Source organism: Salvia hispanica, unplaced genomic scaffold, assembly GCF_023119035.1.
Source record: "Salvia hispanica cultivar TCC Black 2014 unplaced genomic scaffold, UniMelb_Shisp_WGS_1.0 HiC_scaffold_479, whole genome shotgun sequence".
NCBI lineage: Eukaryota > Viridiplantae > Streptophyta > Magnoliopsida > Lamiales > Lamiaceae > Salvia > Salvia hispanica.
Genome location: NW_025952222.1, coordinates 180,744 through 199,521, shown reverse-complemented (window position 1 = coordinate 199,521; position 18,778 = coordinate 180,744). Strand labels below are relative to the sequence as shown.

General features: G+C 36.8%; 1 protein-coding gene, 1 non-coding gene and 3 pseudogenes across 3 annotated transcripts; 4 read left to right on the top strand and 1 right to left on the bottom strand.

Annotated features, from left to right (window-relative positions):
* Nucleotides 1–599: 599 nt before the first annotated feature.
* Nucleotides 600–670, top strand: TRNAG-CCC. The gene has a single exon. It is a non-coding gene; the product is annotated as a tRNA-Gly (tRNA).
* Nucleotides 671–899: 229 nt separating this feature from the next.
* On the top strand, nt 900–3,735 carry LOC125199379 (annotated as a pseudogene).
* Nucleotides 3,736–4,466: 731 nt separating this feature from the next.
* Nucleotides 4,467–8,530, top strand: LOC125199378 (annotated as a pseudogene).
* Nucleotides 8,531–12,263: 3,733 nt separating this feature from the next.
* On the bottom strand, nt 12,264–13,611 carry LOC125199380 (protein PLASTID TRANSCRIPTIONALLY ACTIVE 7-like). 2 transcript variants are annotated; one of them, XM_048097409.1, is made up of 4 exons: nt 13,541–13,611; nt 13,411–13,463; nt 13,255–13,317; nt 12,264–12,701 (listed from the first exon to the last, which is right to left on the bottom strand). In XM_048097409.1, the coding sequence occupies exons 2-4, from the start codon at nt 13,416–13,418 to the stop codon at nt 12,374–12,376; spliced, it is 399 nt and encodes a 132-aa protein (XP_047953366.1). In that variant the 5' UTR covers nt 13,419–13,463; nt 13,541–13,611; the 3' UTR covers nt 12,264–12,373. The 2 variants fall into 2 exon arrangements, with proteins under 2 accessions (XP_047953366.1, XP_047953367.1); XM_048097410.1 differs by having other exon boundaries at nt 13,407–13,463; nt 13,541–13,604.
* Nucleotides 13,612–17,203: 3,592 nt separating this feature from the next.
* LOC125199373 lies at nt 17,204–17,814 on the top strand (annotated as a pseudogene).
* The last annotated feature ends 964 nt before the right edge of the window (nt 17,815–18,778 follow it).

The following is an 18,778-nucleotide window of genomic DNA, read 5'->3' as shown; positions in this document are numbered from 1 at the left end:
ATTTCTAATTAAATTCTACATAACACTACAACTTCATTATTTATTTTATATTTTGTAATATTTGGATACGACAGTTCTATTTCATGTTAGTTTCGCGGAGTGCTGCTTGATCAGTACTACTTCTACGATATTGTCGACTTAATAGGAGTACTTTGCAAATTGAGGTATTCTCCGACTTTAATGTTCGAAACTTTTCTCTTTGTTGAACATAATTGTCGATGATTTGTTGCAATATAAGGGTCAAGATTTGAAATCCATCATTCGATATCAAAGATTCTCTATACCATCCGGTATGCGTCTTATCAAAGATTATCTCATAGTTCCGTTGATCTCATAATTAATTAATACTATATTCTAAAAAATGGAAACATATTTTAGAAGCACCTATCTAATCTTCTTTCTTTTTAAACATGTTTGGAGACAACATATTTCCACGTAACACATCACAACTGATCCTACTTTAAATGTTGATTTTAGAATCATACAATCATCGTTATTTTGACTTTTTACAGGTGTCATTTTAAAACGTGTTATTTGATTTAAGGAGTACACAATATTTCAAAAGATTTATATAAATGCATAACTACATAGTTCATATAGCGCATCTGGTGTAGTGGTATCATAGTACCCTCCCACGGTACTGACCAGGGTTCGATTCCCTGGATGCGCATTTTTTCAATTATTTTAATATTTTTTAAAATATGCCTGATTTTTTCAAGATGAAGTTTTTGCCGCTTAATTTTCACTGGATTTTTTGCACAAAATCTCAGAAATTCCAGTTCGGCTGTCTATGGGATTACTTTTTCTCGCAAATCCTTCATTTACCAAATCCCTAAGCCGATTTGTCACGGTTTTAATTTGGATCAGTTTCTGTTCATTCGGCCGTTGATCGGGAATTGATGGCGGAGTGGCACCAATTCCTTCAATCGGTGTTGTTGGGGCTAATCTTCTCCTATTCTCCGTTGTATTCGCCTCCCGCGACGAGAATCTGAGGATCACGCGAGCTAGTTTATCGGAACCCGAAGCTGAAGAGAAAGCCGCAGATTATTCGGATGAGAATGAGCCCTTGATCCCCGGAGATGAAAGCATGGTGACTAGTGATCATAGTGATAGTGATGACGATTGGGAGGGCGTTGAGAGTACCGAATTGGATGAGATCTTCAGTGCCACGGCTGCCGATAGGGCGGCCGTGAATGTGTCCAATGAAGTCCAGCTACAGCTCTATAGCTTGTATAAGATCGCGATCGAGGGACCGTGTTCGGATCCCCAGCCTTCTGCCTTGAAAATGACTGCTCGTGCCAAATGGTAATATTCATTTGACTACATTTTTTCATTTATTATTGATATCTTGGAGATTGTATTATATGTGTGTTTTAAATTTGTAATTGTTGTTTGGAGGTTGTGGGATTAGGATTTGTTCGATTCAGAAACATGTTATTCTTTAATATGAACCTGAAATTAGAAAATTACAGTGGTATATGGCTTTCTACTTCATGCTTTTGCTGGTTTTCTCTAATTCTCTGACTTTTGGGATTGAAGATATTGTGGCTCACTCCATTGAAATATACTCCTATGTCTTTTTGTGTGCAAGGCAAGCATGGAAGAAATTGGGTGCTATGCCTCCTGAAGAAGCAATGGAGAAGTACATTGACATTGTTTCAGAGTTATATCCCACTTGGGCTTCTGGCCTTGCCAGTGTGAGACTAGATTCATTTAGCTCATTTTTATGAACTCCGAGTTCTATATTGATTCTCATCTTGACCATTGTTGTTAGCATTCATATGCTTCATATAGCAGCATAAGAAGAGAGATGAAAGTACTAGCGATACATCTATGGGAGGTGCCGGGGGACCTATGGGACCAGTTTTTAGTACATTTGCTTATGAAGAGGAATCAGGAAGTGACTTGTGGGTATTCTAACTATTTCATTTAATGTTCTATACTTCTATATCTTCCAATCATATCCTCTGTATTGTCTACATGTTTCTTGACTTATGTGTCGCAATCTTCTACTCCTACTTATTGGTTGTTGAAGAAGATTAAATGCTACTAGCTTTTTGAGATATTATTGCAAGAATTGTCTATCACTCTATCCTATGCAAGAATTGGCATCTTTACTGTGGCTGACTGGCTGTATCTTTTTTCGGAATCAAACACCTTCATGGTTCATTCAATTCCTTGACTCTAAAGATGTTATTGAAATTTGAATCACGTTTATGTTGTCATTTTTCTTGCCCGTGTTACAATTTAGTTCAAATATATCTATGCTCTGTTGAATTCAACTAATACTGCATACTTACGTGGCGATTTTGATTTATGGATCTAACTTCTTATTGTCCCGTCAAGTCTGAGTTCCAACCATACTTCCACCCTGCATATTATGCCAACAGCCCAACACTCCTCTTCGAACCTTGCGCGTATGTAACTAGAAAAATATATAATCTAATCGGAAAAATATGTAGTTCCTTTAAACTAGTACTCGTAGCAGATAAGACCCCATGGATTAGATAGAGTTTAGGTAGTTGGCGTGGAGTCTGGACATTAAACTGTTTTGCTAGTTCTTTTATTCATTACTAAGGCTTATTTAAATTTTATCTTTCTATATTCTTTGAAGGAAATTGAGTGATTTTCATGCTTTTGCACGAGAAGGAGATGAAGTAAACATGCTCAAGTGCATTGAGAGCGATGCCCCCTTAAATCTGAAAGGTTTGCAGATGTCAAAATTCTTGTATTCCCTGCTATACTTTCTCCCATTCTTGTGGGCATGTTATGATAACTAGTTCGCTGACGTCACCATCCATGAAGCTGCTGCTTGAGAAGGAAAACTTAAAATTTGATTCTTTGAACAATTAAGCTCTCAATCTGTTCTATGTTTAGGAAAAACTGTAGTTCAGCAAATTCAGTACCTACCTTGTCAGATTAAAATGTGTCTTGCATTTCTAGCATGCAAATCCTTTTGATCCACGCCAGTTAATTTGTTTGTTTGGATACATAATTCCCAGTTTTTTGCAGACAGTGAGGGCCGCACTCCTTTGCACTGGGCTGTAGATCGGGGCCATTTGAACATTACTGCATTGCTTTTGAACAAGAACGCTGATGTAAATGCTAAGGTAGCTGCAAATTTTATACTTGTTGAACATGTTATCATTTGCTTGGCTACAAAAGGATAACATGCCCAGTATACAACCTCATATTTTCTATTTCATGTGGTAGAATGTTTTGAAGAACTTATAAGGTGAGTTATACATCTCGGGCTCTGAGCAGGCTGTTATTAGATGTTCAGCTGCCTCTGAAAAAGTAAAGATGCTCTGAGAATATGGTTTTTTTACCATTCAATTGTTGGAAAAAAAGCTTAATTCCTGCTTTTTGCCAAATGCTTAAGAACTGTGTGTTTAATTGTAGGATGGTGAAGGTCAAACCCCTTTGCATTATGCTGCTGTGTGTGAGCGAACTGCCATCGCAGAGTTACTTGTGAAACATGGTGCTGACGTAGAATTGCGAGACGATGAAGGAAATGCTCCTAGGGATCTTTGTGGGTCTAGGTGGTCAGGGTTGGAGCTTGTGACTAAAGCGGCTGGTTAATTCTCTCAATTCAAGGGTTCCAACAATGTACATTCTTCTGGCGTAAACTTCTCAAAGATTAGGCAATTTTTAAGCCTAGAGAGATTGGCGTTGCTGTCTGAACTTTTGTATTTGTTCTTTGCTTACTTGGGTAAATGAGAGTTTGGCGGGCTAGTCTTATAAGTTATGGATTGATCAGAAGTGAACCAAAAATTGTGATTTAAATGAAAATTTACCCATCAATAATCACCTAATGTTAAAACTACCTACTACAATTAATAAGAATAACTCTTCTATAGTCATAAACTTTTTTAAACAATGGAAATGGATAAAATGTAGAATTTAGAAGGACAACCTCTTACAATAAAGAGAAAAAAAAAAGGATGTATTCCTCCGTTCCATGTTACTCACACTTTTCATTTTAAGTTGTAAATTTAAAATTGATTTTTTAATATAGTTAATTACTAGTATTTTAAATGTAATGAAAGATAATTTAGAAAAATATTTAATTAATTTTAATATATTAACTAAATACTATATTTTCTGACTTAAAATAGAAATAGTGTAACTAGGTTGAGACGAGCTAAAATCGAAATTAAACAACTAGAAACATTTTCTCACTTTTAACATTTATTAATTGATATAGATTACATGAATACATATTATCAACGTATTTGTATAAAATATGTCATACTTTAACTACTACTCTTAGTAAAATATTAAACTCGATTTTTTTAAAAAGGAAGAGAATGAAAATTTGAATGAAATCTTCAAAGAGTGGGACCGACGCGATACAGCGTATAAATGCTGTAGAAATTACCCGGTCGTTTCCGCATACAATAATTGCTCAACAAAAAAGGAAATTATTATTATTATTGTAACTCATTACATCTTATATTTCAAGTGTTCATCTTTAAGGATTTTCTCTATCTGAAAACACACAACTCCCCACTTTCTCTCTCTCTAAAACTCCTGTTTAGGGTTTTCAGGGGCGCCGCTTTTGAATTAATACGATCCGAGACTGAACTCTTCACTGGCTCTCTCCTCCCTCCTCATTTCTCCCCAGGTGATTTCATGTTATTGCATTGATTTTCGAGTTTAATTTTCATTTGTCCTTTGCTATCAGACTATAACATAACATGTGTGTGTTGAGTAATCGAAGATTTAATTTTTATTGGGAAACGGAAATGGCAGTTTGGATAGCGCTTTGCGCAATTGGATGATTACTGGATCTTCCTGTTGGGACGATCTGATTGCGTAGTTGAAAACCTTAGGTTGGGAATAGCCACGATCTCTTCTTATATTGCTAGCTAATATGTAAATAAAAAGAATTATTGAGTAGTAGTATATTTTAATGGATCGCGCTCTCAAGCTTTTTTTTTTCCTGTGTGTTATTGCAGTTTAGCTGTTGTTACTCTTGTTGTTTGGATGAGTTTGTCGTTATCAAGTGGATTTTTTTAGGTTATATCTGTGCTTTAATCTGATTTATGGAACCTCCGTTACTTGGTTGGTTTTGGTGGCAATACTGTAATGATAGCTCTTGTGCATTGTGGGATTGACTGTTCACGTTTTTTTATTTTTGTTCGTTTAAGGGCGATTTCGTTGGATCTGTTTCATTCTGTTGTTATCTTCCCCAGCTCAAACGGCTACCTAAAAACAGCAGTGAACTATTATGAGAGAGCTATTACATCTGTGTGACTGGGCCATTCTATTATGCTTTTTATATGCAAGGATGTTTCTCACTTGGCCATTTTATTTGTCATAAAGTTAGTGCTCATATAATATCTATTACTGGGTGGATTATGGCGGTAATGCTGTTTCTTGTGCACTTTGGGGAAAACTGTAGTGAACAGTTTGTTAATTTGACATATAAGTTCAATTTGTTGGATTGAGTGATTTTTTTTTTGATATGTTTCAGTCTGGTGTGATATAACTCAGCCAAAACATCTACATTAAAATTGACTTAGTGAACTACCATGAGAGAATTATTTTAAGCTAAATATGTTAATTGCTTGACCATTTATTTTCATGGATGTCTTATACTATACTCACTAGTATTTCCTATTGGAATATACAGTTTTAGTCCTCTGAATGTTTTGAACTGTCAATATATACTGCAACCTATCATTTCATCATATAGTTTGAACTAATATGCTGTGGTATCCACAGAGAGGATATGGCTATGGAAGTCACTCAGATCCTTCTAAGTGCACAGTCAGTTGATTCAACAGTAAGGAAACATGCTGAAGAGAGTCTGAAACAATTTCAAGAGCAAAACCTTCCGGCTTTTCTTTTGTCCCTTTCTGTAGAGCTTGCTAGTGAGGAGAAGCCTGTCGACAGCCGTAAACTTGCTGGTTTGGTTTTAAAAAATGCTTTGGATGCGAAGGAGCAGCATAGGAAGTATGAGCTTGTGCAAAGGTGGTTGTCATTAGATGTTTCTGTGAAGAGCCAGATAAAGGCATGCTTATTGCAGACCCTGTCATCTACCGCTATTGATGCTAGGTCAACTGCATCACAAGTGATTGCGAAGGTTGCAGGCATTGAGCTCCACAGAAGCATGGCCTGAGCTTGTTGGATCTCTCCTGTCAAATGTTCATCAAGTTCCACCTCATGTAAAGCAAGCTACCATTGAAACACTTTGGATACTTGTGTGAAGAAGTAGCTCCGGAGGAATTGATCAAGATCAAGTGAATAAGATACTCACAGCTGTTGTTCAAGGTATGAATGCCAATGAAGCTAATATTGAGGTCCGGCTTGCATCCACAAGAGCTTTTACAATGCTCTTGGATTTGCCCAGGCTAACTTTTCAAAGATATGGAGGGGATTACATAATGAGAGTGTTTGTGAGGCCACACTTTCTCCAGAAGTGAAAATTCGGCAGGCAGCATATGAGTGTTTGGTCTCAATTGGATCCACATATTATGAGAAAACTAGCTCCATATATACAAGACATCTTTAACATCACATCCAAGGCTGTCCGGATGATGAGGAACCAGTTGCTCTCCAGGCAATTGAATTTTGGAGCTCAATTTGTGATGAGGAAATTGATATTCTGGACGATTATGGAGGTGATTTACAGCAGATTCAGATGTTCCCTGCTACTATTTCATCAAGCAGGCACTCCTGCTCTTGTTCCCTTGCTGTTGGAGACACTTCTTAAGCAAGAAGAGGATCAGGATCAGGATGAAGGTGCCTGGAATCTTGCAATGGCTGGTGGTACTTGCCTTGGCTTAGTTGCTCGGACAGTGGGGGATGACATTGTACCACTTGTCATGCCATTTATTGAAGAAAATATTACAAAAGGTGATTGGAGGCAAAGAGAAGCGGCCACTTATGCATTTGGCTCAATATTGGAGGGCCCTTCACCAGACAAATTAACCCTATTGTTAATGTTGCCCTCGGTTTCATGCTCACTGCCTTGACTAAAGACCAATAGTCATGTGAAGGACACAACTGCTTGGACCCTTGGGAGGATATTTGAGTTTCTTCATGGCTCCACTTGGCAGACTCCCATTATTACCCCATCCAACTGTCAACAGATAATCACAGTTCTCCTGCAGAGCATGAAAGATGCTCCAAATGTTGCTGAAAAGCTTGTGGTGCCTTTATTTTCTGGCCCAAGGTTATGAGGATGTTGGTCCAACATCACCATTAACACCTTATTTCCAAGAAATTGTCAGTCTCTTCTTAATGCCACTCATAGAGAAGATGCAGGCGAATCTCGACTTAGGACAGCTGCCTATGAAACACTAAATGAAGTAGTGAGGAGCTCTACTGAGGAAACAGCTCGCTTAGTAGTGGAACTTGTTCAAGTCATTATGACGGAGCTTCACAAAACCCTTGAGGCTCAAAAAGCTTTCTCGATGAGAGGGAGAAGCAGACTGAATTGCAAGGCCTTCTTTGTGGGTGCCTGCAAGTCATCATACAGAAACTAGGGACATCAGAACCTATAAGTATGCCTTGCTGCAATATTCAGATCAGATAATGAGTCTTCTTCTTCGAGTCTTTGCTTGTAGAAATGCCACTGTACATGAGGAAGCAATGCTTTCCATTGGTGCACTTGCTTAGCAACAGGGCCAAACTTTGCAAAGTACATGCCAGACTTTTACAAGTATTTGGATATGGGTCTTCAGAACTTTGAGGAATACCAGGTCTGTGCTGTCACTGTTGGTGTTGTTGGGGATATCTGCAGGGCTTGGATGATAAGGTGCTGGCTTACTGTGATGGTATTATGACGCAGCTACTGAAGGACTTGTCAAGCAATCAATTGCACCGGTCTGTGAAGCCTCCAATATTTTCATGCTTTGGAGATATAGCTCTAGCAATAGGCGAGAACTTAGAAGTATTTGATGTATGCCATGCCCATGCTGCAGAGTGCTGCAGAGTTGTCTGCCCATACATCCAGTGCTGATGATGAAATGATTGAATACACAAACTCTCTGAGAAATGGAATTCTGGAGGCATATTCAGGGATATTTCAGGGCTTCAAGAACTCACCAAAAACCCAACTCCTGATACCATATGCACCTCACATCTTGCAATTCCTGGATAGTATATACATAGAAAAGGATATGTAAGTATACATTTATCTAGTTTTGCTACTTACTCTTTTTGTTTTATTTTCTTTTTCGCAATTATTTTCTGATTGCATTATTTTTTTACTCAGGGATGATATTGTGATGAAAACTGCTATTGGGTCCTTGGAGATCTTGCAGACACCCTAGGAAGTAATGCTGCTTCTCTGATTCAACAATCTGTGTCGAGCAAAGACTTCCTGAATGAATGCTTGTCCTCAGATGACCATTTGATTAAGGAATCTGCTGAGTGGGCCAGATTGGCTATTAGCCGTGCAATATCTGTTTGAGCGGTTTCACTTGGTGCATATTACTTTACCTGCATGCATATGGTCGTGTCGAGTCAGGGTCAAGGTTGGGATAGTCATGTCATGTCATGTTTGGTCATACCTTCTGACAACGGGAAAGCATTTGTGTCACTAACTCATGCATAAGCATCATGGGGTCAGGTCAGGTCGGTCGGGGTTCCTTTTGCCTTGGGTTGGTGGTGGGGTGGGGTGGGGGAGTTGGTGATGGTGGCTTCTCTGATTCTTCAGGAGTACTTGTAGTCTAAATACCAATTTTGTGCTGGGTATGGATGCTTGTCAATGGGCTGAGCAGGCTAAAACTATGTTGCATGGTCGATACGGGCTACTTTTCTTGGGGTGTTCTGAAAAGCTCCCGGATCACCCTGGTCGCTGCATCAGCTCACAGCTTTTGTTTCTGTGATAAATTTGAAGTCAAGCTATCATACCCACTTTTTCTTCTCTTTTTTAACATATCCATACATTTTTCATGCATAAACATTCCAAACTCATATAGCAGTCTGTTGCATACAAAAACATTCATTTCATTCATCTAGAAAATTGCATGGGGTTCTGCCAACTACTCCAATATTAGGTCACATTTCATTTGCATACATTTTTCATTAGTCCATAGGCGTTTCACAGGTCATCATCTAGAGTCAATTTCCGCTGTCTACGAGGTAAAACTCGTGATTTTCTGCTGGTCTGGTACAGATTCTTCTTCAATCTTGCTTTTTTAATATGTAAAATCTATATATTTTGCGCGACTGCGAAGTTGCAAGAGTGGGAAATGTCATAAATTGTTGATGATATTTTGGTATAGGATTGAAGAATCAGTTTCAGTTGTTTGTTTTATCATCCAATGGCAATGTATTTGTGGCCTTGTTGTATTCATCTCTATGCCTTCGTTTATAACATATGTTTGCTTTTGTATTATATTTTTGCATTACATTTTACTGCTTTCAAGTGTAAATCTTGTTCATTAATTTTCTTGTGGATATGTACTTTTGAGAAATTGGCGTCATCTCAAAATGATTTTCTGCAATTCAGGACTTGAGAAAAATTTTAGCATTATAAGTTCCAATACAAAGATATTTATTTTTTTTAAAGGGTGATTTCCTGTGAAAAGTCGAAAATCACAGAAAAAAAAAAAACTTGAAAAAGCCACAAGATTTGAAATTTCCAAATGATTTTTTGCCACAAAATTGTATACATTGCATATACATGTATGCAATGAATTCATGATGAAACATGCACATAGTGAAGTTGACTTACATTTTGGTAATGCATTTCATCATGATTGTATAAGCCATTGGGGATGGGTGGCAAACCCACAAAAATCACACATTTCATAGCCACTGGTGCTTATAAAAAGCCTAAATCTTGAATAAGAGAAACCACATATATAGTTTTATTGAATTCAAGAAATCAAGCACTCATCACATTAGTCCAGTAGTGATGAATCCTAGGATACAGAGTCTAAACAATGTTGTTGATCCTCATGTTCTTGTATGCAGGTACAAACCTAAACTATTCTTACATCTGATGCATTAAACGTTATATAATTGTTTGCCTTTGTAATTATAATTTGTTGATAAAACGCTTCTTCTTCAATTTTATAAAGGATGTCATTGCTTACTCACTCTTGTCTATGTAGAGTACAGGTTAAGGGCTCGGACCACATTGATACGAACCCTATTCACAAGAGTCGAGTCGGAGCAAATTCAAGAAAGCTTCTTGGGCTGGACCTAGTATTCGACTACGACGATGCTGGTCCTAATGGGAAGCATGATCCAAGAGGAGGGAAGAAAGGCGGCAAAGGTCCCTAAATTCTGTACTAATTAATCCCAAAGACAATATAGACTTTTGATCATATAATTCTCCAATAATCAGCCGTTTGGTTCCCACTTTTCACCAAATCTCGGCCCATTTATTTACGTTGTGATGTTATAAGCATAATTTTACTACTATATTTATCTTAAATGAATATAGCCTCTTCTGTCGTTAATTTTTATTTAATTTGAATCGATGAATTCGTACACTAAAATGTGTGTAGGGTGGGTGGAGGAATCGCAAATAAAAATATGGTATTACTTCATCCGTTCCAAGTTGTTTTAGTTGTATTCTATTTTGAAATATCCTTCTTACTTAAGTAATTTCTGTTTATAGGAAAAAAAAATCCCCTATTTTATTTCTGTCTTAATAATTCTCTATTTACTCGACTAATAAGAGTCACTTTCTTAATTCGTGTGCCAAAAAAATGAAGCAACATTTAATGAAAGTAGTATTACTTGGTGAAGTCTTTAATTAACTAGTTTAATTTCGTGGACTTATGGACATATTATGCCTCTTATCACTTTATCAGACAAGACCCAACTTGTTAATCAAGATTTATCATATAATATCAAGAAAATTAATGCTAGAATGGGTGCATGAATTTTGTTTCCCTCCACTTATATGTCGTGTATAGTTTAATAATTACTGTAATGTGGATGGACTTTATCTTCGTGAAGCAATTAGTATGGTCAAAAGCAGTTAGAAGCACCTTTATTAAGAGCACTAATCTTGACAATTATCAAAATGTTTGCATCGTGCACTGCTGGTTATGCCTTAATTAGGCACAGTGCTACCAGAACTGAATATTAAATTATGAAAATAATAAGTGCAGATATGTGTAGTCGCTGGAAAATGATACAACTATTGACTTCAATTATGAGCATTTGCTCAAACCCCAAATATTAGCCTAATTCCATTTGATATGATTTGTGATTAAATCTTGAATTTCCTAGATGATTTAATATTGTTTCATCATAAACTTGGCAATGTGTTGATTTACCTATTTTGGGTCAGCAATTGGACATCCTTAACTACAAAACTAAGGAATGAAACTGGTTTTTCAATTTCTTCATAAGTTTATAATGTATTCCAAACCTGAATTTAATTACAGACGGTAATCATATATTCTAGATATGCATATGATCCATCTTTTTCAAGCACTTTCTGCTTGTGCATTTCCTTATGTAACACTTTGTCACTATGATTACAAGTTCTTAGAGTGTTGAACTATTTCAACGACAGCATACCAATAACACACCTTTAGAATCAGGCACTATTTAATTTTATGTGGTATACATATCCCAAACAAAGAGTATTTAAACGTTCCTGAATGTTCTATGCCTCCATCAAATTGGCATGAGATAGTAGAATGAATAAAAAGTGTATTTTAAATGAAGTAGGGATTATTGAAGGGTCAAATGGCCCTTGCAGCTCCCAACAGGAAATTCTCAAACCAGGGAATAATGAAATAAGACAATGTCCTAATACAGGCATTTCTATGTACACCTATATATCTATTAAGTAGATTAGAGTATGATGTCCATACAAAGTCAAAAAACAATTGTTTGTTGCTTACATATGGACATGTGCATAGAGGCAAATGCCTTTTTTATAAATGTGCTACAAAGTTATGCTCAAATCAGGTTCACAGCTTGTGCATACCCATAGTAGCAGCTGCTAATATCCTAAATCATCATAGGAGGGCCAGGAAAATAACACTCTCGGTAGAGCTCTGAAAAGTAGCCCGACTCGGCCCTACCCCTTGGACAACTCTACTCATCGATAACTAAGTAATATCTAATGCACGATAAAGTTTCAAACAGTCTTGAATAGAATGTTGGACTCGACTAGGTTGTTACCTAGGTTCCATTCTAAAAACAGGTAATTGGAACACAAACTACACGAACCACATAGACACCCACCGGTCCCTAAAAACCAATAACCCCAACCAAATATGGTGAGGTCTTGTTGGGAAAAGACATAGTGATATTTTCCAGTTGTATCCAAATACCTCTCAAAACATAGTTTTGTATAGCCGATCACAGTAATATCAATACTAGCTCGAATAAGAACATGCTCATACTTGGATATAACAAAAATAAGAACTATTGGTACTATTTATTTATCATAGAGTTCTTGCCTTAGGAAGCCAGGCCCTGGCTTGAAAGGATCATCTTCCCTGTATGCCTCAGGACGGTGAACTCCAGAGTCGTTCATACGGTTGCTGATGACGTGGAGGATTGCCTTCTTTGCACCATACTCATCACGGTTGTTCTCTACATACTGCTTCGCCTCTGCTGCAACTTCATTCACAAAATCAAACCTGTTATCCTCCGAGAGTAATAGCCTCTCGATGTCCATTGTCAGGAGCTCACCCGTCTCCCTTATCCTCCTCACCCGTTCCTCAAACGGAACTCTTTCTATCCTCATTTTATCTTTTTTTTGCCTGAAAACACATGACACAAGAGATGGATTTATAGCAAACGCCACCTGAAAAATGAAGGTTGCAATCATCAAAGCCCCCACGCTATAGGGGATGAATGAATACACGGATTTTTGTTCTTCAAATGTTCGAGTTTTCCAGCATACTCTTAACTAAATTCGATGTCTATGAAATTCTCCTTACTCCTATTGACATCAACTAAACTTCCTAAGATGTGTAAACAATCACATCCAAGCACTCTGATCAGTAACAATGATGCAAAATGCTTATGAAATTAACCATTAACAAGGCTATCCAACATCAAACTCTAGCAACATATTATCATCTACCAAGTGGAATGAAAGACAAATGTTATACCTAAACTCCCAAACTAACTATGCAAAGATATCTTCTAGTAATATCTTATTTTACAGTTGCCTCCCAATTTCCAAAACCAATTAGCAGATGATTCACTTTTCACACTTCAAGTATTCAATCAATCGTAAATTAAATCTGAATTTTGATTACTTAACATCTGTATCAACTCTTTCCCCCAAATACAAGCTCACAATCATACCAATTTTCTCCGCCTCCACACTTGCCTGTGACTGGCCCCTGAATTTCGTGAGCTCGAACCATCCTGCCAATCGAAATTACCAAACGAAAATAAACCTAATTACTCAAATTGTTAAAAGTTAGGAAAAAAAACATCATTACTCAGAATGCCACCTGCGACTTCATAGCAAAACAAAGCCGCCATTTGTTCTCCGGTTTGACTTCGATTCTCTGCACTCGATGGATCAAAAAATAGATAAATCACGGCAAATTAAGTGAGAGCAAGCGTGGGGATTACAGAAACATACAGATTCAGAGAAAGCGTGGGAAAATGTAGTGATGTTCAAAGCTGCTCAAGCTTATCTAATTTCCTTTCTACGATATTTGAATTCAATCACTCTCATAAATATTTTCATGCGGAAAATGTCAAACTATTTAATTCACATCATTTCAATTTTAATAATTTTTTCAATTATTCTATGGCAAAAAAATCTTGTCCTATGTGTATTCATCTTATAATATGGAGTATCAAATTTTCTTATTTTGTACTAGTAAGGAGTAATAAACAATCTGATGGAATAATTGCTTAAAGCCGAACTATATATAAAGTTATAAACTACTATTTGTATGATTTATATTCATTTTAAATTATTTTTTTTAAGATGATAGCATATAAAATAAGTTTTAAATAAACATTTTTTACAATAGATAAACTTTTAATTTGATTTGATTAAATAAATTTATATTAGCCTCGACCACTTTGATTATTAAGCTTAAATTTTGCTACAAAAAGTATAAATGTCATTTATATAAGTTATCGCTCGATGGAATTTTAAAAAAAGTCGATGAAATTGGAGATTTTATAAAAATTTAAAGAAAATATTTACAATTTGATATAGTATATAATATCTGGAAATTATAAAATAAAATCATAACTGAATTAGTCCCGAGTTTTGTCATAGAAGTATAAGCTTGTATCTGACTTTCTCTATCGTCCCACAAAATACGCATTTTTTCTTTTTTAGCTTTTATCCCATCGAAAATATGTATTTTTAAATTTTGGAAATTTTTTTTCCATGTTACCCATTCTTTTCTAATAATATTTTAATTAATTTTTCTCTATATATCCTTTTACTTAATCAATTTTGTGTTAAAACTCATACTAAAGAAAAACATTTTACCATTAATTGCATTTCATCAAATTTTGACTAGCCCACATTTTTCACAAAATACAATAAGGTCTATTACCAATGGGCTTACGTATGAATTTGTTGTTGCTTTCATTGGATTTTAAATATAACTCATATATTCTCAGACTTTTGTCATTTTAAACCTTTTGGTTTTGGACCTTTGGTAGTAGGTTAGTTATTTAAAAGGGTAAACTACTTCTAAAATCATGAACTTTGCAAAAGTTTGGTATTTCCATAAACTTTAAATGTTGCACGAAAAATCATATACTTTGCCGGATTGTGCAAATTTCCCAAACAACCCGAATCCGATAGTTTTCCGGCATAAACTTATCTTATGTGGAACACAAAACTACGTCGTTTTGTTACTAAAAATAACGATTTCTTAAAATATAATCCATCCTAATCATGCTTTGTGTGAAATCAGATTTCATAAAAAATCGAGGAAAGTGAGAGAGAAGGATGGTGGCGGGGATGAATTGGGGACGTGAATTAGAAGGGGAGATGAATTGGGCGGGGCGGTCGGCGGTGGATGGTGATGATAGGGGCGGAGCGTGAGAGGAAGGGGCGGGACGGCGCAGCTGCGCCGCCGCCGAGGAGATGAATTGGGGCGGTCGGCGGTGGATGGTGATGATGGGCGCGTAGCGCGAGAGGAAGGAACGGAGGGCGCGGAGTGAAGATTTGGCGCGACTTGTTTGCGGAGATGACGGTGAGAATGGGGGTAAACAATCGAGCAAAATACGAAATCGACGAAGCAGCAATTGCTTTTCTCGGAACTCGCCGAAGTAGCCGCAAATTGCCACCCATCCGGTGTGGCTTGCCGTATTTCCCCATGTACCCCACGGCCGTCGCCACCGCACACGCCACCATCGCAGCACCGTCACGGTCTACCCCAATTTTCCCCAAATTAAACTCAATTTCATCAATTATTCAAATACACGAGACTAACTTTACCAGATCATGCGGAAGACGTAGAAGATGAAAAACCTATAAACAATTTTTAAAAAAATTGAGAAAATAAAAGAGAAATTGAATGAATAATGTATAGATCTTAGTTGAAATTAATCGTGATATTTAGCCAACTTGGGCGTTTTTTATGTTAGGAGAATTAAAAATAATAATTATTCCATGTCATCGCACACTAAGCCCACAACATCTTCCACGTCAGGCTTAAATACACACGTCAGCACACTACTTAGCCGGAAAACCCGACTCGGGAAATTTGCACACGAGGTAAAGTTCATGATTTTTTAGCAACATTTAAAGTTTACTTAAAACCAAACTTTTTGAAAGTTTATGATTTTAGAGCGGTTTGCCCTATTTAAAACTTATGAAGCATTGAATGTAAATAAATATAAATTCATAACGCATTTATTGGCTAGACTTAATTCCTACTTTTAATATTCATATATATAATCCGTATGTGATTAGCTTCGAATTAATTGAATCCCTATATTATTAAATTTAAATTCGTTGAATATAAATTACATCTTATATTCTATTAATAAATTGTCATTATACTGATAGGTTAATATTTAACACGGAAGCAGTAATAAAGTTTTTACATTATTGATTTATGTAGAGTATATACTGTGTGAAATAATTTATTTCTTTGTGTGAAATTATAAACTCGCACTATAAATTAATTAGTCCTAATATTTATAAGTGGTCCATTTTAATTTTCTCTATCTCTCAACCAAAAAAAATGTGATCATTGAGAAAATATACCCAAATAAGAAATGGTCTATATAGTTGTTACTTTCAGTTCAAATACCATTGTAATAATCCCTTATGTCCTTAGTACTCCATGTTACTGAATTGTAGATTCAAATTAAACAACAAGTTACCATTGTAACAACATAATTAATCTGCCCCCCAAAGCAATATTACCAACTTCAGCAAACACCACTTACATCATGTAGCTAGAACTTACCCACAGCTAATTACCATGTCTTACCATTATCATCACTTTACACTATCAAATGCCAAAATATAGTATTGTCAAAAATTCATTAAAACAAAAGGTTATACTATTTCAAACTAATATGTTTAATTTCCTCCACAAAAATTAATTACCTTCTACTTTTGAAGTTTATAGGAGTATAATCCATATTTTCACTTACAATATCTCACCCCTCTTTCAAATAAACTCGTATAATATGCTAATAAGATTATTGTTAATGGACCTAAGTCTCTTTATGCATTTTTTTCTTTCGTTCGACATTAAATATTTTTTTTATTTTTACTATTAACTTATTTCGCTCTAATTTTATTACTCCATAAAATAATTGTAGAACAAGGATACATATTTTATTCACTTTTTAAAATCATTTTACCTTGTAGAAAAATTTATGCTGAGTCAAAATATGGTATTTAATTTAATGGTAGTAGTATTTAATTTGTTATATATATGTAGTATTTATAAATTTTCTGGCACAGTAAATCTATCTGGAATTAGTACGTTGTATTCGTAGGTGTTCTCATCTGTACCATTTTTCACACACTACACGCACTAACTTAACCTAATTATTTCACTGATAAAATGGCGAAAATATAGGGTTGTGGATTCAATTGCTGTACAAATCACAAAATATTCTGATTCCTGATTCATGGCTTCTGCTCCAACAAGCTCAGACCTCCACTGCCATTGCGAATCTGCCCGCAAAAGGAATTGCACGATTTGAATCTAAACCCTAATTTCCCCGCTGATGTGCTTTTGGCCGCGAATTTGAATCTCTAGCACTGAATCTCGGATTTGGATTCTGGAACACTGATTTTCCCCTTTTCACCTGTTATTGTTGGAACATTTGCTGTGATTGTCGGTTGGAAGTGAAGAAATCGGGAATGGAGAGATCTAGATCTAAGAGATACTATTATGACCAGGACTATGAATCTGAAACCCTACACTCGCGGAGCAAGCCGCGCTACGGAAGCAATTCTTCACACGGTGGAGGTGGAGGAGGCCACCATTATGCACCGAGCTACCGCCGTCTCATCCTCCTCCGGTGGAGGAGGAGGAGAAAGCTGCCGGAACAGGTGATGGGGACGACGAACTACCGGATTCTGTGCCACGATGTGAAGGCAGGGGGAGTGATTGGGAAATCCGGGAGTATAATTAAGGCGATTAGGCAGAACACTGGGGCGTGGATCAATGTGCACGAGCTGGCTCCTGGGGATGAGGAGAGGATTATCGAGATATCTGACAACCGGGGGCGGGCTGCGGGCGGGAGGTTACCGCGTTTTCGCCTGCGCAGGAGGCGTTGCTTATGATACATGAGAGGATTTTGGAGACGGATGGGGAAGGAGGAGGGTATGGGCATAGTGAGGGCTTTGTGGGGGATGAGAATGATGAGTACGGAGGCAGAGGGGGAGGGGGTGGTGGTAATGAGTTGTGACGGGTGGGGTTTGGGTTTGCAGGGGGGTGGAGGGGGAAAAAAGGGAGGGGAAATTTGAGCAAATAGGATGGAACAATAAAATTTGGGATTTACGAGATCATACTCTCGTTGGTTTCCATGTCTGGGGAGATTGTTCAGGTTCTTGACTGTTTACATTTCCCTTTTGGGCTTTGGAAATAGTTGAACATAAACACCTTATTTTGAAACGTGGTCGTAAGACTTCAAAACTAGAACTTGACTTAACTTATGTTTCCCCAAACTGGTATGAATGGTTGAGATGTAATTTGTGGTGTTAAAGACACGGACCGCCTTCCAAACTGAGAATGGCTCCCTTTTTGCAGTAGGTTTTGAAGTTTATGATGATGTGATGTGATTCTCATTGTACTGCTGATGGAAGGGGGTTATTAATGGGATAGGATGTTATAATTTGATAGCTTTAAATTGGAATTGATGACCAATATTCACATAATGAATAGAAGACCTGGAATTTTATTTGCATGCCATTTACCTTTTTAGGTTTTCCTGTCTTTACTTAAGATTTTAAGCTTTTCATCCTCTTGGTTTGCATGCCAGCCACACTGCATTGTTATCTCTTCACTCTGTGTCATATAGTTGCCTTGTGGAAGTGCAAGGTTCATTCGACATTTTTTTTTGTCTTTTTTCCCCCCTCCCACCTCTTTAAGGACCATATAGCATTAGATGTGAATCTAGAGGAGAGGCCTGCATTAGTTATTAATATTTTTTTAAACGGGATATTTGATTGGCAGTTACAAAAAGATTGTGTTATCTTATTATTGTTTCCTCTGTTGTTCTCGATCTTGGAAGAAAGGGTTTTGTTGTGTAACATTCCCTAGAATTTGCGGGGTGGTTGGTGACATGAATGCTGTGAAAAAATGCTCTAGAAATCATTTCTCTCGCTTGAGGAAAGCCAACACGTGATGAACCCATTTTCAGAACAGGTGAA

Bases quoted from the DNA above. Each gene is read 5' to 3' on its own strand.
- LOC125199380 (XM_048097409.1), bottom strand. The intron at 12,702-13,254 runs GTATGATTGTGA...ATGTGTTTTCAG, and splicing joins TGTGGAGGCGGAGAAAATTG to GCAAAAAAAAGATAAAATGA.